A 25,598-nucleotide genomic window follows, 5' to 3' on the forward strand; every position below is an offset into this window, starting at 1 on the left:
CAAAATCACTTGAAACATACTTCAAAATCCCACAGAAGAAATATACAAATCACTGATATTAAAACAGATAAGGTTATTTTGTATTTTGCAACATTCTAGAACTATTTTATTCTTAAATGGAAAGTAGTAAAATATTATTTCAGGATTTGTTTCCTTTGTAGTTTATGTTATCTTACTCCAAGGGTATAGGTCAGTCCAATACACTGGGACTATCTGGGGCTAATCGAAACAATTACAGATGGCCTTCAGAACTCTATCGCCCTTCTCAGGATGAATATATTTATATCACAAAAAGAGGAAAAGCTTACTGTAGTAGCAGTGCACTTACCTCAGGGGTAAGAAGAAAATCATGAGGCAAACCAACTGCCGTCAGGTAATCTCATTTTCTGGGTCATAAATACTTCTTACCCTTATTATTTTTATTAGCAGTGACAATTTTTTAAATCCAAATTTACCACCTTATCTTCACATCCCTCAATATCTCGACTTCCCAACAAAGTATCTCCAGTTTAAAGATCATTCCATAACTCAGAAAATCCTACTGTCCTTTCTTGAAGAAGGAATATCACAGATGTAAAGCAGCCTCAAGATATTTTGGCACTACAGTAGTGTTAATAGTCCAGATCATTTCTATGGTTATCAGTGGAAGAAATCTTCATGGATGGTCAGAAAAAAAGTTATGCTAAAAAGTCCTAACTTGATATTTCCATATATATTCTGTCTTATTAAAGACAGATAAACTAAAATATAAATTGTTGGATGAAAATACTGTAGTATAGTGTAAAATAACGGCAAGGTTGATGGATTAACCCTTTCAAATATAAATGCATTTCCAAGGACATAAGGTGTGGCAGATGACAGTGAAGTGACTGACAACGGTCGAAATGTCAAATCACAACTCTACCTGTTTTGTACTTCTACTGCTATTAAATAAATTGCAAATTAATGTAAAAGTTAAAATCTAAAGGACTGGAACATACCAATCAGTGACACTCCATCGTGTTCTGATGAAGCCTTTTCTGGACCACTTACACTGTTAATAAAAAACAAAGGAAGATGTCAATTTTACATCGTAAGGAGGAACAAAGTACAATCTTCACAATGTGGCAACAGAGTCTGAACATCAAACAAGAGCTTGCATCTCTTCCTAAACAAATTCTGAACTATCAGATATTGTACACGTCATTTATAACACAAGCATAGTGGAAGACTATCAAAATGCAGCGGAAAATTACTGAACCTGAAAAGAAAAGGCATTTGATTTATTTGTTCGGCAATAATTTATCTTTGGTTATAAATCACTGTAATCACGCTCAGTTCATTCCACTAGATGGAAGGAAAGTAACAGCTCGGTAAAGAAATTAATCACTCTTTGCTCACTACACTTAAGAGAAGATGCAACTGCAACATACCTCAATACAAATGTTCACACAAAACTGACAAGGAGAATGAGAGGCTTATATTGTACTGTCAGAATATTGTGCATTACTCCAGAGCTCTGCAGGATCGAATTTTAACCATGAAATTCACAGGCCACTTGTCACCTGCCTCATAGCTGGTAGCAGTTAAAGGTCAACATTCAAACCATTTAAAAATTTATTTATTTCAGAGAAATACAAATCGCAAGAGAGGCCCGAGTTGTTTTTCAACCAGTAGCTAGGGAATGAGGAGAAAATCTGTACAGTCACTTAGTTCCATCGGTTGTGTGGTGCAAACATTTTCCTTTCGTGAAGTTGCATTTTCAGTCCACCAACTTGTTAACTACTGGTTTCACAAGTGGATCAGGACTAGACACTAAACCTGCAATTAAATGAGTCCTATGTATATATTGCTAAAATATAGCTACTATAGTGGATGCCTGTGAAACTACATCAACCCCAGTAGCTCAAAAGATCAGTCTAACTGACTGGCCAGTATATCACAAGATAGTAATCCATGATGTGTGCTAGTATTCCTATGATCCACAGCGTGAACTGTAGTGCTGAGCAGTGGTGCTTGGCAAACACTGACACTTTTAACAAAGGATTAAAAAGCTGCTGAACCTCCCACGCTGATGTGCTGGTGAGAATGTTAGCGCTTTATAAGGAATATGAGTGTTTTTACTATGCCATTGCTCTCAACTGAAAAGCGATACTTTGCATGGAGCACCGTTCAGCTGTTCAGAGTACTGGTGACTGGACATTAGCATTGCATTGAGTATTGTTCACTCACTACCTTATGCTCAATCATCTATACTAGTTCCTGATTTTAAAATTGTTCTTAAATACTTCCTGGGCTTCTCAGCTCCCTATTACTATAATTGCCTTCAGACCCACAATCCTCCTTGAGATCTGTTCATTTCTAATTCTGACCTCACAAACATCACTCATTTCAATTGGCTCAACATTTGAGGTTGTACCTGGGCTCTAAACTCGGGGATTCCTTCTCTTAACTTCTCCATATCTCTACCTCTTTTTCCTTCTTTAAGATGTTCCTTAAAACCACTTTTGACCAATCTTTAGACAATCTGCTCTCGTATCTCCTTACGTGATTCATTATTATCTTTTGTTCAATAACAGTGAGGTGCCTTCGTATATTTTAACACATTAAAGGCACTCTAAATCTATGAGTTGTAGTTGTACACTTCATGTTCGGCTGGTCAACTTCTCAAGTGTTGTTCTCGAAGCCTCCATCCTCTATTGACCAACGGGCTGTAATCCACATCTTCACTCACATAAAACCCTGCCTTCTCACGACCTCTATGTTTACAGTCATAGCGTCATACAGCATACGGCCTATCTACAGTAATCCCACTTTCCAGCACTTGGCCCACAGCCTTGACATTTTAAGTCCTCATCCATGTACTTTTTAAAAATTGTGAGCTATTTTTGGAATCTGTGCATTCCAGATTCCCACCACCATCTGGGTGAAAACATTTTTTCTCAAATCTCCTGTAAACCTGCCTGTCACTTTAAAATAATGCCTCCTCTAAATCACCCTTCAACTAAGGGGAATACTCCTGCATTTTACTTTCGATGAGGAACCAAATCAAGAAACAGTTTGAGTGTTTTGTTAAATTATACATATATAACATATAATTATTTTTCAATGTGATTTAATAGTCATTCAAATTTATGAAGTCTCATCAAGCATTTTTGGGGATATTTAGAGTAGTGTAGCTTTTTAAACCCTGAGAAGGGAGTTCAGAATTCCCAATATATACAATACCAAATGGCACAGGTCTCGCTACAAAGCTGAAATAGGATGGTGCTGCTGTCACTCTCCACTGCTGTTATTTTTAGTTCTCTTCTGATAGGCAGCATTTTCTCCTCCCTGGATGTGGCAACAATTAGAATTTAAAATTAGCTTTATTGTCACATATACTCAAATGAAAAGTTTACAAATCGCCACTTATGGCATCATCTTAGGTACAAGTTCCTTAGGTACAGATTCTTCTAAACTCTAGTAAATAAAGGTCTAACCATGTTTAGCTGTGTTTGGTAGGTCCATCCCTTCATTCCAGGAATCAGCCTAGTTAAACTCTTTTGAACTGCCTCCAGTGCCAATATATTCTTTCTTAAATGCAGGGACCAAAACTGTGTGCAATATTCCAGGTGTGACCTCATCGACACCATGTATAATTGTAACAAGACTTCCCTATTTTTCAATTCTAAATACTTAGCAATAAAGGACAAAACTCTATTTGCGTTCTAAATTACCTGCTGCACCAGCTTGCAAACCTTTTGTGTTTCATGCAGACGAGTACACAGATTCTTCAGTGATGCACCTTTCTGGATCTCCCTCTATTTAAATAACAGTCTGCCTTTTGATTCCTCCTGTTAAAATCATGATCTTTCATTTTTCTATATTAATCTCCTTCTGCCAAGTTTTTGCCCACTCAGTCAACCTATTTATATCCCCTCGCATATGTTTTATGTCCTTAGCACAACATGCCCTCCCAAGTATTTTTCTATTATCAGCAAATATGGATTTATTATACTTTGCCCTTTCTTCTGAGTAATTAAAATGGAGATTAAAAAAATTGAAGACCCATGACTGTCCTTATGGTAGTCCACTAGTTAAATCTTTCCAACCTAAAAGAAAAACCCATTAATCCTGACCGTCTGTCTTCTTTGTGTTAACCAATCTTCATCAAAGCAATACATTGCCCTCAATACCGTGAGGTCCTATCTTATGCACTTATGTGGCACCTTTTCAAATGCTGACTGAAAATCTAAATATGCTACATCTACTGGTTTCCCTTTATCAATTCTACATGGAGATTTGTCAGACATTATTTCTCTTTCACACAATATGCTTAATTGCATTAAGCAGTTCTAAATTCTCTGCTATTTATTTGCTAATGGACTCCAGCACTTTCCCAATGACAGATGTTAGGCTAACTCACCTTCAGTTTCTTGCTTCTTCTTCAATGATGGCATCATATTGGTAGTTTTTTCCAATCTGCTGGAACCCTCCCACAATCCAGTGACTTCTGGAATATATTTTATTCAATGCCTCCCCTATCTTTGCAGCCATTTGTTTTAAAATCCTTGAATGCAGACCATAAGGCCCTGGTGGCTTGTTTGCCTCTAGTCACATCAGTTTGTCACAATATCACTCCCATTAGCACCTTTCTTATCTGATATCTTTGAGTTGTTTATAGTGTCCTTCACCGTGATGACCAATTAAAAATGTTCATTTAAATTATCTGCTATTTCTCCATTTGCACCTTCAAGAGACCCGCACTTACTTTAGCTATTATTTTCTCATAGCAATATCAGAAATTGCTGGAGAAACTCAGCGGATCTGGCAGCATCTGTGGAGAGAAAGCAGAGGTAAAATTTCAGGCCCAGTGACCTTTCTCTCTTTTTATATACCCATAGAAGCTCTTGTTGTTTATTCTTATATTTCTTCCGAGTTTACTTTCATAATCAATTTTTTTCCTTTTTATTAGCTTTCAAGTCATCCGCATGCTGGTTCCAAAAAAAAACTCCAATTCTCTGGCTTACCATTTGTTTTTGCCACTTTGTACACCTTAGTTTTTGACTGAATACTTTCCTTGACTACCCTGGTTAATCATCATGGATGATTCCATCCTGTCCCTGCATCCCTCTTTTTCATCAGAATAATTTTTTTGCTGAGCATTATGAAATATCTGCTTTAATGCCTGCTGCCCATCCACTGACTTATCCCTTAATCTATTTTCCGAGCCTTTAGAGACAATTCTTTCTTCCTATATCTGTCATTGCCCTTACTTACATTTCGGACACTGGTTTGAGACTTGAGTTGCCCCCACTAACTGAATTTGAAATTTTACTATATTGTGATCACTCCCTTCCACCAGAGGATGTCCAACTATCAGACCTCTTATCAATCCTACCTCATTACTCATGACTCAGTCTAAAATATCCTGTTCCGAGGTAGGTCCAGCAACATATTGCTCTATCAAGCAAACACTGATGCTTTCAACAAATTCATCTTCCATGTCACCATTGCCCTTCTGATTTGTCCAGTTAATATGCATTTCAAAATCACCCATGACAACAGTAGTGCCCTTCTTTCAAGCCTTCATTATTTCTCAATTTAGAATTTTCCCTTTGAGGGCCTAGAGATGACTCCCAGTTGTACTCATTCTGATTCCACACCTAGACCTACTGCAACTATATCACTATTCAGCACCACACTGATACTACCCTTTATTAACAAAGCCACCCCACCTCCGTTTCCATTTTCCCTGTTCATCTGGAGCATCAAATACCCTTGAATATGTGTTTCCAATCCTGGTCACCCTGCAATCATGTCTCTGTAACAGCTATCAGGTTACATGCATTTATTTCTACTTGTTCTGTCAACTCATTTATCTTGTTACAAATGTTGCATGCATTCAGATAAAGAGCCCTAATCTTTGACTTTTTACCATTATTACTCTTTCTGCTTCTGTATTTGTGCTGCACTCTTCTGTCTGTAATTTTTACCCGCTCCTGTCACACTTCAATTATAGTTTGCCTCTTCACTACTCTGCACCTCTGCTCTTTAATTCCTTTTTGATTTTTTAAATCTCTGTTCAATTGAACCCTCCCTCTAATAACTCATTTAAAGCTACACTCCTGGTCAAACGATTTGCCAGGACACTGCTCCCAGCATAATTCAAATGAAGCCCATCCCAATACAGCTGCTCTTTCTTTCCCCAGTACTGGTAACAGTTCCCCATGAATCACAATCCACTTTTCCCACATCAATCTTTGAGCCACACATTTATATCTCTAATCTTATTTACTCTACACCAATTTACACATGGCTTATGCTCAGGCAATAAACTGGAGATTATTACATTTGTGGACCTGCTTTTCAATTTAACCCCAAAATGCTCATAATTCTTCCAAAGAACTTCTCTTATTGTCCTACCTAGCTGCTGGTACCGATGTGGACCATACCCACTGAATCCTTCCCCTTCCACTCCAAGTTCCTCTCATCAGAAAAGATGCCCTGAACCTTGGAATGAGGTTGCAACACAACCTTTAGGACTCTGTCTTTGCTGCAGAGAGCAGTATCTATTCCCTTAACTATGCAATGCCCCATTTGAATGGCACTCTGGACTACATCGCTGAGGTCAGTTCACTCATCTTCCCTGAAATCTGTGCCCTTGTCTGCACTGATAGCAAGAACCTCATGCCTAGTAAGTAATGGCAGTAGCCAAGGCTCCTCAAAAGCTAAATTCTGGGTGCCCAAAACCTGCCTTACTTGCAGTCACAGCCTCATATCCCTGACCACGGACCAAATTTGATGTAACTCATCGAAGGTATTTGACGATCTCCTGAAACACAGTGTTCAGGTAGCTCGCCTTCTCCCTGATGATTGGCAGTGCTGGTAGCTCAGACTCCAGCTCATCAACTCTGAGCCACGGTTCCTGGAGCAGCCAACACCTTGCAGCAGATGCGATCATTGAGGATCGCACTGACATCCAACAGAAAATGATCATTTAGTGGCTGATTAAAGGCCTCAGCTCATCACTTCCTCAATCACTTGCCTTCCCAATGGGTGAGAAAGCGTCTTGACTGGGTTATCTGGGTGATCTGCCTGTCGAGTTTGTGCAGTGAGGGAGTGCAAATCGGAGGCACGAATGATGGGCAATAGAGTAGGCTCTGAAAGTCACTCCTCCTCGCCCTTGCTTTTGACTCCCCTGACCCCTTTCTGACACAACCTCAACCAGCGACAACAAGACAAATATTGCTTACCATCTCCCCTCCTCAGTAGGACCCAACTGACAGTCCTTATGAAGCAGAGGTTGCTGATCTCTGATTGTCATGTTAGTGTCCAGGTGCCTGATTGGGTTACAATCACCTTTGTGTCATCTATCAGTTCTTACTTTGCCTGGGGGAGTCAGACTGCTCATTGCCACCTAATACATTCACCCCTCATGTCGGGGGGAAATAAAAGAGAAAATTGAACCATTTCTCCTGCCTGGTTTTAGGACAGTTCATTTAACGTTGGAGGCCACTGTTGAAAGATGAACTGTAAAATATATTTATGCACCAAACTTTCAAGTTTCCTGAAGAAATGAGTCAGACACAAGATAAAGCCGGTAATGGTAAAAGATGAAAAAAAATATAATGCTGTAAAAGTCACTTACAAAATGAGAGTTCAGCATTTTGATTGCAAGCTTTTATTGAGTGCCTTTCAAGGAAGGATATTATTAAATTTGAGAGGGTTCAGAAAAGTTTTACAAGGATGTTGCTGGGACGAGAGGGTTTGAGATATAGGGAGATATTGGATAGGCTGGGACTTTTTTCACTGTATGGAGTGCAGGAGGTTGAGGGGTGATCTTATAGAGGTTTATAAAATCATGAGGGGCATAAATAAGGTGAAGAGTAAAGGTGTTTTCCCTAGGGTGGGGGAGTTCAAATCTAGGGAACATACTTTTAAGGTGAGAGGAGAAAGATGTAAAAGGGACCTGAGGGCAACTTTTTCACACAGGGTGGTTTGTATGTGCAATGAACTGCCAGAGGATGTGGCAGATATAGTACAGTTACAAGATTTAAAATACATTTGGACAGGTACATGAATAGGAAAAGTTTAGAGGGATATGGGCCAAACGCAGGAAATTGGGACTAATTTTGTTTGGCATGGCTGAATTGGATTGAAGGGTCTGTTTTTGTTGACTCTTTTGAGTGAGATAGTTATACATGTATGCACAAAGCTATTAGGTTTTAATATGTGCCTATTATCATTGATCGTACCAGAATAATGTTATTTATTGTTCACTTAGTCAGCTTTAATAAGTAAAATTTTACTCAATACTTTAAAGCTAAAGTGAAGTCTCACATTAGAATGTTCTACAGATTATTAAAGTACCATGGCTACAGTGCACACTGTCAGCAGAATGCACCATAGCAACTCACCAAGACACCATCAACTGCACCTGCCAAACCCAATAAGGATAGCAGCTTTGATAATACTGTCACCTTCACATTCTGCTTCAAGAACTAATGTAAAAGATAATATATTGGCATTTCCTCATGTTTTGAATAAAAATTCTGAAATCCCACCTGACAGCATTGTGGGAATATTTTAATATACACAAGAACACCACCGCATGCTCAAGGGCATTTAGGGAAGGGAAATAAATACTGAACAACATCAGAAGTTGTTGGAAACGCTCAGCAGGTCTGGCAGCATCTGTGAAGAAAAAATCAGAATTAACGTTTCGGGCCTGGTGACCCTTCTTCAGAAGCCAGTTTGTTAACTGATTTCTCTTTACAGATGCTGCCGGACCTGCTGAGCTTTTCCAGCAAATTCTGTTTTTGTTCCTGATTTACAGCATCTACAGTTCTTTTGGTTTTTATTCAGGAAATAAATGCTGGCCTACTTAGCTGCCCATATCAAGATAATTAATATATATAATTCCTAACAGATGGGGCATACCACAGTTGACATTTCACTCTTAATGAGAAGAAACCCTGGAGACAACCATAGGCCAGGGGATGGAGGGTGGTAGCCAAGTTCATGGCTAGTTATCATTTCACTGCTCTTCATTCATATAATTTTCTCCCTCTGCCACTCCTCTAAACACAAATATAGCAGCAGTTCACTCTGACATGTCAAGTCATGTAAAACAATGTTTCAAAACTGAATTGCATGAATTGTAAAATAACTGTAAATGAAGTCCTCTGTCCCCTTATGAAAAATGAAAGAAGTAACACAGCACAATGGATATTCTCAATCAATCACTCCTCAGACCTTCTTCAGTTGCTGAATCCAAGCATTTGGAGCTCAGACAATCTACCTACAAATATGTACTGACAGTTCAACAGCAGAATTTCATACCTCACGGTACCACTTGAATGCATGAAGCAGCTTGTGCAGTTTAAGTCTTTTAAAGGAGTATATTATAACCAGAGATAACACAGTGTGAAGCTAGAGGAACACAGCAGGCCAGGCCAGGACCCATTTCTGAAGAAGGGTCCCAACCCAAAACGTCAACTTTCCTGCTCCTCTGATGCTGCCTGGCCTGCTGTGTTCATCCAGCTTCACATTGTGTTGTCTCTGACTCCAGCATCGGCAGTTCTTACTATCTCTGAGTTTATAACCAGAATCTATGCAACAGGATGCAGTCCATGGAGAATGTGACAGCTGCACAGAGCCCTCTGCAGTGAAAATCCAAGTTCAAGTATTGCTACAACCATGACTAAGGCACTGCAGAATACAACAAACCCATCACTGTGTCTCTTCTTTGAAAGCATCATGTTCAGGGATCAGATTGATGCACAGTAAAAGTACTGATCCAACAATTTCATTGCAGAACAACAATCTATTACACACAAATCTGTGGCAATGCTACAAGATTGTTCAGTGGTTGGAGAAAGGCAGGATGAATATAATTTCTCTTGAATTGACACTATTACCAGCAGCCATTCACCTTACTACCTCTTCCTGCTACAGAACACACTGAAATACTGTGGATGCTGATAACTAGAAATAAAAATATAACATGCTGGAGATATTCAGCAGATCTGGTAGCATCTCTGGAGAGAGAAAAACAGAGTTTTGTGTTTCTCCTTCAGTAAAAAACACATTGAGAAGGTTGAGAAGAAATTCACCTTGGACTTTTATTAAGCGTTATCAGTGAGACAAAACTTATTGATTATCTTTGTCCACACAAAACAAAATTTAACCTTAACACTGGTATGTATCTTAGCAGTTCAGTTTCTGTGAGGCAGGGCAAATTTGTTGGGGGAAAATTATATAGCATTTAGGGGAATCAAGTTATGGCTGGGCCCTATTCAGTAAGCTTAATTTGGCAAGTAGGATAGTTTTGTTGCTGGAAGTAAATGTTTACTGAGTAGAACATAGAAACAGGAATAAGAGTAGCAATCCTTCGAGCCTCAACATATTTCCTACGTCCGAATACATTTCTATAACTCTTCTAAATTTACAAATTTGCAGCTGGACTGAACTCTTTTTCTTAATTTCAAAAGAACGCTTTGAGTATTTCTTATTAACCGAGAATTGAATATCATCGGATTTCCAGGAAGCTCACCACTTGGAAAGCAGTAATCAATGATCTTTGAGCACTGTCATGCACTTAGACACCTCACCACAAATTAATCTCCATTGGAAATAAATACATAGGTGTTGTCTTGTGCATTACACACAAAGGGTGTGTTTAATTGTCTCTTGTCAAATCATACGTTAGATAAAAAACATACATTTAACTCTTACAGTAGGACATATGTAAATAAAAAAAACATGCAAATGTTAAGACTTTTGAATCAGTGTCTCATTAATCTTTTGGTAAGCATGAGATGATACAGTGGTTTCAGATATATCACGTGCAAAATCATGTTAAAGTAGGCCTCAGGCTTGAATAAAATATCTTACTGACCTTTCAAAGAACCTCCATAAACATCACCTACATAAATACATCAGCTACACGGGGTAAAACCTCTATGCAGCATCAACAAGGAGACAAAGGTTACAGAGGGCTAATGTCAGAATGCACTGTGAGTAATAACCAATGTTCACAACTTTGATTGATAATGTTCCATGCAATGTCTCAATTCATCTTTTGCATCGTTTTGCTGCGGGAAACCATATCAAATTAAACAGCAACACAGCAGGATTGATTCCACTGAACAAAGCAGGCAGGGAAAGAGACACAGGAGGAAGTGTCAATGGCTCTGTCAAGAGTTCATACCTATTATTAAGAAACAGCATGAATGTGAAGGGGATTGGGGAGGTGCTGCTAGAAGCTACAATGATATAAATGCATATTAAAAGGATAAGCCTAATGAGGAGCGAGTATACTTTGCACCATCTCTTTCTAAAACAAAATCACCCGATCCACGTAAGCAGGAGGAAACATTCCAATAAGAATGTTAGTTGTTTAAGCAAATCATGTTTCAGTCATGGACATGGAAAACAAAACAGCCTACTAAGGTGAGCTATCTGTGAAAATATACCATGGAGGGAAAGAGGGAAGAAAATTTGTTTCCCATAGTCCCACAGCGTTAAAGCTATATCTGGTTTAAAAAAACTGGAATGCTCCTGCACCATCATTGGTGCAGTGAGGTGGCACTTTATCACCAAATTTTTTTTTATTTTCAGTGACAGTGAAGACTGTTTTCAGCAACCGGGCTATTGACATTTCTGACAATGTGGAGGTAGTTTTGAATAGCGCCACGGTTATTGTGAAGGAGGAACATTGCAAAGGGACTTTAAACACATCACACTGGAGCTCAGCTTTCTTGGTAAGAAAGAAATATCAAGTGGATACATGGTTGTGTGACAGTAAAGAGCTGGCCATGGTGTAGACAATCTGCAATTATGAACAATACATGATCAAGGGCATCACTATAGGTTTCTCCTACAAGATGAGATCATTGTATGCACATTCCCCATTAAAGTGGTTTGTCAGCAGACAGGAATGTGGGGACCCTCTTGGGAGAAAGCATCCTCTACAATTCTGTATGAAGCCACATGTTACAAGGATGTTTCCCAGGCCTAGAAAGAAATGCTAGTTCTTCTGCTGCCCTGATCCAACAGTCAAAAACAATGATAACCAAAAGTCCTCAGATTTTATTTGTGTGCCTGGGAAGATTGCAGTTGATGATACGTTAGCACAATCGTAATGATCAACAAGTAAAAAGAAATAAGGATCTACATAAATCACTAGATATCACCTACATGCTAAAAAGAGCTCTGGTGATCCACAGTTCGTCAAATAACAAACAGTTCTTTCAGAAATTCAATTCTTTTGGATTATAACATTTCATCACAATTTATGGTCTAAGAAAAAAAATTACTTCACTTGATTGTGACTCCTTTCCACATCCTACAGCAGAGTCATTTAACTAATATTGAAGGAACCCACTCCTGATGCCCCAAAAAGAAGGAGCCAGAGTCAGAATTGGGTCAAGTAATAATTCAGATTTCTCTTTTCTCTTTTTACAAGTCAGAAAACCACATGCAGGGGTTATTAATCCTTGTGCAGGGACTGATAACTGATCACTTCCTCATTGGCAAGGCTTATTTTTGAAATAAAACACTACCTGATACAGGATGACTTTCCAGTGATGAAGGTTATTTAAGATTACAAAGAGATTGATCAATTGGGTCAATGGGCTGAGGAGTGGCAGATGGAATTTAATTTGAATAAATGTGAGGCATTGCATTTTGGTAATACAAACAACCGCAGGACTTATACAATTAATGTCAGGGCCCTGGGTAGTATTGTAGAACAGAGGATCAAAGGGTTCAGGTACATAATTCTTCGAAATTTGCATCACAGGGTAGACAGGGTGGTTACGAGGCATTTGGCATGCTTGCCATCAATTCTCAGACTTTTGAGTATAAGAGTTGGGATGTCATGTTGAGATTGTACAGGACATTGGTGAGGCCTCTTCTGGAATACTGTAAGCCCTCTTATAAGAAGGCTATTATTAAACTGGAGAGGATCCAGAAAAGATTTAAATGGACGTTGCTGGGAATGGATGATTTGAAGTATAAAAATGGACTGGAAAGGCTGGGACAAATTCCACTGGAACCTAGGAGGTTGAGGGGTGACCTAATTGAAGTTTATAAAATCATGAGGGGTATAAATAAGGCAAATAACATGGGCCTTTTCCCTAGGTTGGGGGAGTTCAAGACTAGGAGGTATATTTTTTAAGGTGAGAGAAAGAAGATTTCAAAAGGGCAACTTTTTCACACAGAGCGGTTTATGTGTGGAATGAACTGCCAGAGGAAGAGGTAGAAGCAGGTACCGTTACAACATTTAAAAGGTATTTGGATAAGTTCCTGAATAGGAAGGTTTGGAGGGATATAGGACAAACACAAGCAGATAGAACTAGTTTAGTTTGCGAACATAGACTGGGTGGACCGAAGGGTTTGTTTCCATACTGTATGACTCAATGAATCTGTCTGACAAAAGACACCAGACTGCTTGCAAAATAAGATTGGACAGATCCTAAATAATGTTGGGGTATAAGGGGGACAGACACAAAGCCCATCTGTCCCCTCTCTGCCCATGCCTCCCAATGTCACGCCACATTGAAAGTGGCCAATGATGTGTGAATAGTGAATCCAGGATCAGTCTTGTTTCCTGACCTTCCATTCGGCCATATTTATGATACCAAATGGTAACATATTTCTGCATTAGATGTGGTTAATTCCACTGCCTATTATCCAATCACAAATGGTCCTGTGTCATGAAACAAATCAGGCCAATACCAGACAGCTCACAACAAGATTTCAGTTATCAGAATTCCAGAAATTCACATTAGTTATATTATTGAATGGATGTATACAGATATCTATGGGGAACAGTAAGCCATTCTGTGGTACCAAAATACGTTTTATATTCAAAGATCATCAATAATTGAGTCTGATGCAGACAGAATAGCCCCAATGGCCTCCTTCTGCACTGTTATTATTCTATGATAATCAGGAAGTCAACCCAAGTACACCAGAACATAACTTTAAGTTATTTAACGGAAGCTGGAATAAGAACAGTAAACATCCAGTGTTTCAGAAGGGAACAAAACCAACATGCCTAATGAGGGCACTGAAAGGACAAACGAACAAGATGGGTTAACTTTGCAAAGGAATAGTAATCAATTAACTTTCATTTCTCAATTCTGCTGATGCTTTAAATCAATTGCATTGGATACATCAGGTGGCACTGGTTACATAAGTAATATAATGCAAGATGGCGGCAGAGTGGGATGCTCCAGTCGGAGCTCCTCTGCTCGCCAGACCCTTTCCCTTTTCTTTCTTTTCTTTCTCCTCTTCATAGCTTTTTATATCTTCATCACACCCTCGTCACTTCTGCCCTACCTGGAGACTGACGTCAAGGAGCGGAGCAAGCACGGAACAGGTCCCACAGCAGTGCGGAGCAAACGGGCTGAGCCCTACAGTGGAGTGGAGCAAACAGGGGCCGAGCCCCACTGCACAGTGGAGCAATCAGGGGCCGAGTTCAGCAGTGGGGCAGAGTGAATGGCCGAGTCCCGTGGTGGAGCAAATGGGTCAATTCCCAGAGCGGACAAGCCCTGGATGGAGGCCAACGCGCGGAGGCAGCATGGCCTCATGCTCTGGGGCGGTTGGCACAGACTAGAACTATAGTATTTATTGTCACTTATTATCATTCTGGACTTTTCAACCATTCCCATGCTAATCTATGTCTTTTTTAATCTGTAACAACACTTTTTTTAAACTCTGTAACTACATTTTAGTGTATCTGCACCTAGTACCCTCTTGTACCTAAGATGGCAAACTTCTCACTGCACTCATTCAAGTCCACTTGACAATAAAGGCCATTGTATTCTATTCTATAAGTGAATATAACTAATTGTAACATATTCATGCAGCACCCAAACTACTGATTAGATACGGTTCAAAACGTCACGCAGAATGAAATCATGCTTCCAGCCAAAGTTCAAGGTTTAAGTTCATGGCCATTATGTTATGGTACTGTTCGAACTAAATACCATTAAAAGAGGAAAATACCAGCGCAGATTATAAGTAGCATAATTTCTTTCCATAATTATCTTCACATTTTTCTGTTGCTTCCTATTTCTTCAGTTTAATGCAAAGGCAATCATTCCAAATACAGTTTGGTGACTGCCTTTATGCTAAAAGTACTAGGGCAGTCTACGGGCATTAATGAATAATGATTTGCATGGTGTGAGCACGAGGCAAAGCCAGCTACCTAAATTAAAGTCAAGCTATATTATTTACCAATAATGAACTCATCTAAGATCATTATTGCCATTATATTGTGGCATGAATGATAAATTTCATTTTATCAATGTTCAAGATTTAAAAATAAACCAAAAAGGACAGTATTTTTAACAGTGAACAGATTGTTATGTGCTCAAATTGGATTATTTAGAGTTCCTTATAATCTTTCTCATATATTTCATGTCATAAGGCATCTAGTGAACATTTATAAATTGAGTTGAATTAGTATTTTCAGAGATTTGTAGCTCTTGTGCATGAAGAATGGATGGCAGCTCACATTATTTAACAATTAGTCCTCCCCTTTCACCAGTTCCATTGGGAAGGGTATCACTGAAGCACAATAAAAGTAAAAATTAAGTCAGGTCTAACGAGTTCTATCTTTGTTGTGTTTTACAAAATAGTTTCAACTGAAATGAGAGTGGATTTTTGCAGAATATTTTCTTGCCTCCTTACAACTGCCTTCCAACAGTGACTGTGAAATACTTATGGGTTTCTTTCTCTTTAAGGTTAAATCTATACAAGCAACATTTTCTTCCCATGCTACCCATGCTGATCCTCTCCTCCTTTACAATTTCACACCCAATATCCAAGTTCACCTGTCCCGGAGACCTGGCTTCTGCTCCCTGACTGTTTCCTGAGTCAACTCTTGACTATTCAATTAGCTGCCATGCATCTGGAGAGTGTTGATGGTTCTCCAGCCTCAAAAATTGTCCCTCTGCCTTTCAAACATAATGTCATTGACCCCTCCATAAAGTACCTGACCTGCGACCCAACTCCCTTTACTTTCAAAGGTCTTTCATGTGCTTCCCGGCTCCACTGTTCTGTATCCAAAAGTACCGGTATAAATTCTTCCGGGAGCAAAGCCATTACATTTATTGTAGATGAGCAAGTTGAGAATGAGATGAAGATGGTAATTGTTCCACCAATGGTGGCTGTGCCTTCAGTTTCCCAGGGCCTGAGCTCCAGAATACTCTCCTTATAACTCTCTGCCTTTCAATCTTTCTTTTCTTTTAAACCACTCGGAGCACCCTGCTGAGCTTCACAAATTGCAGCTTCTTCACTACTTCCATGAGGTTCAATCTTTTGTTGCTCGTTGTGCAGTATTTGATCTGATTGATTATTCTTCCATCACCTCTCCTGAGTGACCCAGTTCCACTTGTACTTTCATATTTGACGTAAGGGGCACCTGACATCACAAAAGTCACTTATCAAGATGCAGACTGCTTTGTGTCTCATCTTGGGTCCCTACAACTTGCCATTGCTTCCACTGAGGATGCAATAATACTTCACATCATCCAAATTCAAAATTCATGCAATTATTATCCCTCAGCACAGGAGGCTGATTACTTAAAATCCAACGTCTGCAGCATCTGCCTAGCACCCAGATCCACCTATGCACATGTAGATATTCTCCTGTGATGCGTTTTTGAGAAGGAAAAACATATAAGATGAATGAGGGCAGTTTTCAGCCAGCCGGTGAAGAGAGGTGGACAGGACAATCAGTCTGGACTCCAGGATCCCACTCACTACACTGTAGCGCACTGCATTATCAAATCACCCAGGGAAGAAAGGAAAAAGGAGTCAAGCATACTATCTAAGAATATATTCTATAACACACTGCAAAACTCTGACCTCTGTTTACATTGCTAAAAAGTCTTTGAATAGTTGCTGTCAATGTATTATAAAACACACCTTTCATCAAGGCTTTATTTACATTTGCATGTATTCAACTCTTGAACAGAATGTTGGAGTAAAACTTTTCCCTTCCTTGGCATGTGCCGCAGCATATATTGCAAAACTGTGCATTCAGTTATTAACTTTATTAGACAGAAAATTGAGTCATCACATTTGCAATATGCTCTTCCAGAATACAACAAAAGACCAACAAAACAGATTATTTTACCTATAACTACTTGTTGCACAACCTTTTTCTCACGCTCATTGTGAGCTCAGTACAACATTTTGGTGTCGTTCTGTGACATGTTAACTGAATACTTTTCATTTTCTTTCTTTAAGGCAGCAAAGGAGCAGAGGGGTATAATATACTGGAGGTAGCTGCAATAAGTTTGAACCATGGTGCCCCTATGAGAAGGAAGCCCTGCCGAACTCGGGAGCAAGGCCTTTGACATGTTGTAGATGAGAGAGTTAAGAATATGACGAAGATGATAATTGCTCCACCAATGGTGACTGTGCCTTCAGTTGCTTAGGCACTAAGCATTAATATTTTTTCTATGGCTCTGCACTTATATACCTTTCTTTCCTCGTTGAAGACACACTCTGTAAAACCACTTGCTTTGACAATTGCTTATTCTCCTGACAATATCTCCTTATGTGCCTTAGTGCCACATTTTATTCAATAATGCTCTTGAGAAGCACCTTGGGATTGTTTTTATGTTAAAGCTGCTAGAAACATTAAAGTTGTTGTTTGAAGTCTAAGATAAAACATGTCAGCTGAACTTCAACAGGGAATTCTGAATCTTCTATTCTTAGTGTGAACTACCTACAAATGCACTGTAGAAATTCACCAAGATTCTTTTGATAGAACTTTTCCAATCCATGACCATTACCAAATAGAAGGACAAAGGCAGCAGATGTATGGGAACACCACAACCTGCAAGTTCCCCTTCAGACTGCACACAAATTACTATTTCTCAGTGTCACTGGGTCTAAATCCTGGAACTCCTTCCCTAACAGCATTGTGAATCCAACTATAACAAGTTGACTACAGCAGATCAAGAAGGCAGCTCATCACTAACTTGCCAACAGCAACTTGAGGGGAGTGATGTCTGGTGGTATTATTGTGAGACTGTTAATCCAGAGGCCCAGGGAATGCTCTGGGCACACAGGTTCAAATCCTGCAAGGGCAGATGGTGGAATCTGAATTCAATAAAAATCTGGAATTAAGAGTCTAATGATGAGCAAGAAACCGTTGTTGATTGTTGGAAAAACCCAACTGGTTCACTCATGCCCTTTAGGGAAGGAAACTGTCATCCTACCTGGTCTGGCCTACATGTGACGCAAGGCTCAAGCAATGTGTTTGACTCTTAAATGCCCTCTGGGCAATTAGGGATGGGCAATAAATGTTGGCCTAGCCAGTGTTCATTCAGGATGGAGGCAAAGAAAAAATGAGGAATGGGCAATAAATGCTGACCCAGCCAGCAACACCCACATTTCATGAATAAATACAAAAACTAGTCATTGGTGGGGGGATTGAATGTTAACATGATGGATGGGGTGCATATCAAGTGATTCACACTACTTTGCATTATGCCACGCTTCTTCACTGGTGTTGAACCTGCATGCATCCAGTTGAGCAGAGATTATTGATCACTGTCCTGACTGTGCCTGGTAGGTGGTGGAGAGACACTGGGGAGTCAGGAAGTTAGCTATTAATCACAGAATACCTAGCCTCTGACCTGGTGTCATGGCCACAGAATCCATATGGCTGGTCTGGTTAAAGTTATGATCAGTGGTAAGCCCCAGGATATCAACAATGGGGGATTCAGGAATGTTACTGTGTTAGAGAGATGGTTGGATTTTTACTCCTTTGAGAGATGGGGATTACCTGGCACATGTGGGCACGGTCAGTGTGTCAGCTCCCAGCAAAGTGAATATTTGCTTGCATGATAATGTCCTGCTGATTGCTAACAAGCTGCTGACAGACAGTTAGTGCCCTTTCCTACAGGCATATACTGGTCAGTGATAAAGGGCCATGTACAGCCAAATGAGTGTACTCCTTTGACCATGGCATTTCAAGACATGATGTATAGCGACAGTGCTCTACATCACCACCATGATCTTCCATAGGGAAGCTAATGAAATCTTCAGTCCAAGATAGGGCCTGCTCGATCTGTCTGTAGACAGCCACTTGTGCCATGTGACAGGTGGCTATGTGGTTGCCCTGAGTAACATAAATGCTTTGGATGGTGATGACCCGAAATCCACTGGCAGAACATGTTGCAGCACGTGCTGATGCTCCTACATAAAATGAGGCTCAACAGGTATCACATTACACAGTTATAGACTTTTTGGGAAGCACTATTGAGAGCCCGTCCTCTCTTCTCTCTCTTGAGTGAGTGGTGGGCACGGGTGTGCACTGGGCTGGGGAAAATAAAGTATAATTGTAAGTTATGACGAAGTGAGACTCGTATAAGTAAGGTGGAGATAGTGTAAAACGGATGGCAGATATAACCGTGTTATTCCTTCCCCACTTAAATGCGATTGACATTAATATCATAAGCCAGGATTCAGGATGGATACTGATGCAGGCACAGCATTAACTGCCATGGCTGGCAACACGAAATCTTAGACTACCTACTGCCAAATACACATAAGCAACTTGATAAACCCTACTGCCCGGTCCTCCAGCAGATTTAACTACCTATTCATTCAAACAGCAAGAGTGAACAGCTTGTTGAAATAATGTTGCACAGTGCAAAGAATGACAGGACATTTGTCCTCAGCAACAGTTTCCACAACAGATTTTTACTTTTGAACTGATGATCACTTCATTTTGTGTAAGTTTTTTTGCTCATCTGAGAAAAAGAAAACTGAAAAGGCAAGACAATCAAATCTTTACTCATGCGCCTCGTAGTGGTTGGTCAGAGAGTTACAGACGCATTAATGGCCTATATCTTATGAACTTATTATGGTCTTAAATGAACTTCAAACTGGCTGTTGTAGAATTACAACGAAATCGACAAATCCAAGATCTAAAGTAGTCATTTATTGTGTGTTTACTTCTTCCTCAGTTTTATAAAAGACTGTGGAGAAAGAAATGGAGACTAGCGAACTCAGGGAAATAAATACTAATGTTTTGAAAACAGTTCACAATACAGAAGAGGAATTACTGGATGTCTTAGAAAATGTAAAGGTGGATAAATCTCCTGATCCGGGGTATCTCAGGGTATTGTGAGAAGTTAGGAAGGAAATTGCAGGGTCCCTTGCAGAAATATTTGTATCATCTATTACTATAGGTGACGCGCCAGAAGACTGCAGAGTGTGCCTTTGCTTAAGAAGGGATGTAAGGAGAAGTCTGGGAACTATAGACATTCGAGTCCACCTTCAGTGGTGAGTAAGTTGTTGCAGGTGATTCTGAAAGATAGGATTTATTTGCATTTGGAGAGACAAGGACTGATTAGGACTAGTCAGCATGGTTTGTATGAGGGAAATAGTGTCTCACAAACTTGATTAAGTTTTTTGAGGAAGTAAACAAGAAGATTGATGAGGGAAGAGCGGTAGACATTGTTTACTTGGAAAGCCTTTGACAAGGTTCCACATGGTAGACTAACTGGCAAAGTTAGATCACATAGGATTCAGGGTGAGGTTTCCAATTGGATACAAAATTGGCTTAATGACAGGAGGCACAGAGTGATGGTGTGGAGGTGAAGCCTGTGCTGAGTCTACTTTTGTTTGTCATTTGTATAAATAATTTAGATGAGAATATAGAAGGCATGGTTAGTAACTTTTTGGATGACACCAAGACTGGTGTTATGATGGACAGTGAAGAACGTTATCTAAGATTGTAAAACGATCTTGATCAATTGGGTCAATGGGTTGAAGAGTGGCAGATGGAGTTTAATTTGGATAAATGTGAGAAATTGCATTTTTGTAAAACAAACAATGGCAGGATTTATATAACTAAAAGTAGGACCTTATGTAGTTGATTGATTGATTGATTGATTTTATTGTCACGTGTATCGAAATACAGTAAAAAGCTTTGTTTACAAGTGGTACAGGCAGATCACAGCAAGCAAAGGATGTATAGATCAAAAAGACTAAGAGGCACACAGGTTACATTATTTGAGGCTAGAGTCCAATCAACAGCCTGATAACAGCTGGAAAGAAGCTGTTCCTGAAACTGCTTGTGCATGTGTTCAGGCTTCTGTATCTTCTGTTGGACGGAAGAGGTTGTAGGAGATCATTACCAGGGTGCGATGTTGTCGAAGCAAGAGACCTAAGGGTTCAAGTACATAATTCTTTGAAGTTTGTGTCAAATGTAGACAGGGCGGTTAAGAAGTTGCTCAGCATGCTTGCCTTCATTGCTCAGACCTTTGAGTATAGGAATTGGTATGTCATGTTGAGGTTATACAGGACATTGGTGAGGCCTCTTCGGGAGTACAGTTTAGGTCGCCCTCTTAGAAGGAAATTATTAATCTGGAGAGGGTTCAGAAGAGATTTACCAAGATGTTGCCAGGAATGAAAGGTGTGAGTTATAAGGAGAAGCTGGATAGGCTGGGACTTTTTTCACTGGAGCGTAGGAGGTTGAGGCTTATAAAATCATGAGGGGTATAGATAAGGTGAATGGAAGGTGTCTTTTCCCTAGGGTGAAGGATTTCAAGACTACGGGGCGTAATTTTAAGGCGAGAGAGGAAAAAGATTTAAAAAAGACAATCGGGGGCAACTTTTTTATACAGACAGTGGTTTGTGTGTGGAATGAACTTTCAGAGAAAGTGGTGGATATGGGTACAGTTACAATGTTTAAAAGTCATTTGGATGAGTACATGAATAAGAAAGGTTTGGAGGGATATGGGCTAAGTGCATGCAAGTGGGGCTAGTTTAGTTTGGGATAATGGTTGGTATAGACTTCTTGGACTGAAGGGTCTATTTCCCTGCTGTATGACTGTATGACTCTAGTCAAAGCTGAAACAGAGAAATGGCCCCACAAATTTTTATTCCATACATTCAGTACTCTTCTGGAGTAATCCATCTTTTTGATGTGAATTACAGAGGAAGGTGGGGAAGGGGTTCAGTATAATTTAAAGCTGGAATTACAATCAATTTAGCAACACTGAGTGTAAACTGGGCTATATTAGTCTTCCTTGAAGCCTTTCATCAGTCTAGAGTGTGAAATAAAAAGGGAAATGAAAAATCCCATGTAGCGTAAGTCAGAATCCCTGCTTTGCACGGCAGATGGATTATATACAGGCTGTTTCCTTTATTAAAAGATGACATAAATCACTATTGAGAAACTGGGGACCCCTACAAGGTTATCCTTGTACAGCTTTGTTCATGAAAGGTTCACATTAAAGCATTAGTGAAATTAATTCATCTTTCATAAGAGCTTTGAGCAGTATCTATGATGTATGATAACAACCAATTTCTCACTACTGGCAAAAAATTATTCAGGTCTGATAGACTACACAAATCTGTTCTTTTTAAATAGCCTAACATTATCTCAAGTGCTGGTCCCAAAGGCATCATTTAAGATTCATATACAGCCAAGAGGTACAATAAATCACCATGAAAAGTTTTGTTAGTTTTATATGCAGTGAATTGTAATTATTTTGGATTGCATTATACCTCAATCAATGTAATTACTTTTAGATCATCTTTAAGCGGCAGTAATAAAGAGAAAGAAATCAGTCTTAAACCAATTGAGAGGATCGTTTGCATATCTATCAGTTCCAGAATGGAACAGGTTATTACTAAGATGGAGAACAATGTTCTCTGTCTGATATATTTACCAGTTATAATTATTCTGCCTTATTTATTGAAAACAATATTCAATTATCGATATAATAGGACAATTTTTGATTTATATGGTACTCTAAAATGATGCAAGAGATTTTTGGACAAATTTAAAAGCATAGTGTGGAAGTTTTGTGAAAATGTAATTGGCAAGGAAAGGATGCCAGGCCTAAATTGTAGAAGCATGTTCACTGCAGATTTCAATTAGCGAATGCAGTTGAAAAAATATAAGCAAACAAACAAGTACTGTATTTGTATGCACAATGTACACATGCTATCACTTTGGTCTCCCCAGTTATGCTGCTGTGAGTTACTGCATGACCCACAAAACAATGTCATATGACCTCAAGTCAAGGTCTCCAACATCAATAGATTTTTAAAACAGTTTTGTTTTTAGTGATTTTTTATTACTACTATTTTTCAGTATCCAAGTTAATGCAATAGAATACAGGCTGTTTCCTTTATGCGAGTTACACAATGTTACAAATTCTGTACAGACTGATAACTTTTAGTAAGGAATTTGAACTTCCAGTCATTAGCTGAAAGAGGAAGATTCCATATATCAAAACTTTTATTATAAAAGAAAAAATGTTGGCTAAATCCTACTTACTTTTTTGTACATGCATTAAACTACAGAAATGAACATTCTGCTTTTATACTCATTTATATATTTGGATGGGCGAGGTCTCATGGAACAGGAGGTAGCATTCATACCTCTGAGCAAAGACGTCTGCTTTCAAGTCTTACTCCAGGACATGATGGCCACAAACAGTGCTTTAATAACAAGGTCAGACTGGTTAAGTATCAATCTTTAAATGCTTTCAATCTGACAATGGCAGGCACTAAGATTGTGAGTCTCATGGTCAGCCATGCATGTTATGGAAAGGCATGTCTCTAGATTTAGCTGCGGGTGACATGTTCCAAGAAACAGCTAGCTGTTGAAATAGATGTAAGTATGTGCTCTGTCTGCTTTATGTATCAGTAGACAGAGGAAGGATCCTAATCCCCATATATTTATATACATATGTGTGTGTTAGAATTCACGTATAGCTGGAGGATGTGGCTCTTCGACTCAAGACTGTTTGCCTCCTGCATCCAGCTGCAGTAGCTCAAAAAGCCAAGCAGTTCCTCTCTCTGCTGTCTTTCTGAAGATAAACAGTGATTTGAAGGGAAGCCCGTAACCTGATCTCAAAAATGGCTTCCGCATAGCAATGTGAACACATTAATCTTGAATCCTAATGCTAATTAGCTATATTTGTTCTCAGCTCTCTTTCATCTTAGAAGCACATGGACAACATACAGTATAACAGCTTACAATCTGATACTTCAGCACCTTTCTAGAAGTTTGGAAAACTCAGAGTTTATTCATTACAAATCGAGAAACTACAGACATTGTTTCCAAGTACAATTACCTTGCAAAAGAACAACTGAGAGAACTGAGGATGGTGTAAATCAGGAACAAAAATAACATTGCTGGAAAAGCTCAGCAGGTCTGGCAGCATCTGTGAAGGAAAAAAACAGAGTTACCGTTTCGGGTCTGGTGGCACTTCCTCAGAAGAAGGGTCACCGGACCCGAAACATTAACTCTAATTTTTCCTTTACAATTCCCTTGCATTTTCTTCCCAGTAAAATGTTACAAACCTTCCTTTCATCTCTAATAATCCAACCGTCCCAACTTACTGTCAAGTAGACTTCAAAACAAGTCATATAATTCCTTTTGTTAACCCTAAATTTAAAGCTATAGTCCCAAAAACAATAATCTTATAAACCTCATCACTGTCACAATGAAAATAATTCACAGGACAATGGCAAAACAAACTTAAGTGATGTATCCTGCAGCTCTTCCCAAACTTGCAGCGCAAATCATCTTAAGGCATCTATTTTATTTGACAGACCATTAAATGACATGATTTCCTGGAGGTACAGGGACAATGATAATTTTTTATGACTTTACAAGTTGACTTTGTGTATTATGTGATTCAAAAAACTGAGCAACCTACCTCGGGGAAGTAATCTTGTGGAAATTTCTCTTTTTCCAGCATGGGTGTGCTTTCTAACGTTTCTGAGTAGATTTCTTTACCCGTTACTTTCTTGAACTTTTTAGCTTGAAGAAAAAAAAAATCACACAATATAAATTTCACCTAAGAAATGGCTGTTTTTAAATGAGAACTGTATGTTTGATTATTCTTAATGGAACATAATTCGTAGATTCTGTTGTCTGTCTACGGTATACTAGTGCTAAAAAAATCTTTTATGATGCATGATGGTGTTTGTAAGGAACATGCTGTAGATATTTTCAAATTAACATGCTGTGTACACAGTTTGAACCAGCTCCATATGTTCGCTCATAGATCCCAGCTTCAACAAATGTCAATACTCTTGATATATTCTTTATTCCTGCTCAAAAGAAATTCTCTACAACAATTGAGTTGAAGAGGAAACTGCCTCTTCACAATCAGCAGGAATTTCCTTTGAGATTCCTCCACTCTCTGCTATATCTTTGCCAAAAAATTGGTACACATCCCACTTCCTATGCAAGTAAAGTTCCTGCCAAAGTTACAGCAGTAGTAGAGGAACCTGGAAGAAATTTCCAGTCAATCCCTACAGGTAGGGTCAGTTTTATTTTAAACTACTAGTTAATCTTTTCTTCACATGAAGTCAGGACGACCCTTGATGCAAAGCCTTTTTCTTTCAACAGAAAATATGGCTGAAGAGAGAAGATGCCTCCCTGTTTCATTGTGATTCTAAGCATTTTAGTGTCAACAAGATTCCTCCTTAACATATAGCTGTATTTTTTTTATCTCAAAATACAGTTTTAACAACACACTTTAGACATTACAACCTAGGAAGGAAATTACGACTGGCTCAAATATCATACAGATAATAGGGTAAGGAGGCTAAATTTGATCACC

At 39.1% G+C, this 25,598-nt stretch overlaps 1 protein-coding gene across 1 annotated transcript in view; it reads right to left on the reverse strand.

Moving 5' to 3' along the window:
• The window catches only part of LOC109917655 (inositol polyphosphate-5-phosphatase A), a 142,489-nt gene that overhangs the window by 39,601 nt on the left and 77,290 nt on the right, over window positions 1-25,598 (reverse strand). Inside the window, exons 4-5 of the mRNA XM_048609176.1 lie at window positions 24,687-24,790; window positions 981-1,033 (exon numbers count right to left, since the gene is read on the reverse strand). Coding sequence (XP_048465133.1) covers window positions 981-1,033; window positions 24,687-24,790 — 157 coding nt within the window. The remainder of the gene's footprint in view (window positions 1-980; window positions 1,034-24,686; window positions 24,791-25,598) is intronic.

This window comes from Rhincodon typus, chromosome 20 (assembly GCF_021869965.1).
Source record: "Rhincodon typus isolate 14 chromosome 20, sRhiTyp1.1, whole genome shotgun sequence".
NCBI classification, from domain to species: domain Eukaryota; kingdom Metazoa; phylum Chordata; class Chondrichthyes; order Orectolobiformes; family Rhincodontidae; genus Rhincodon; species Rhincodon typus.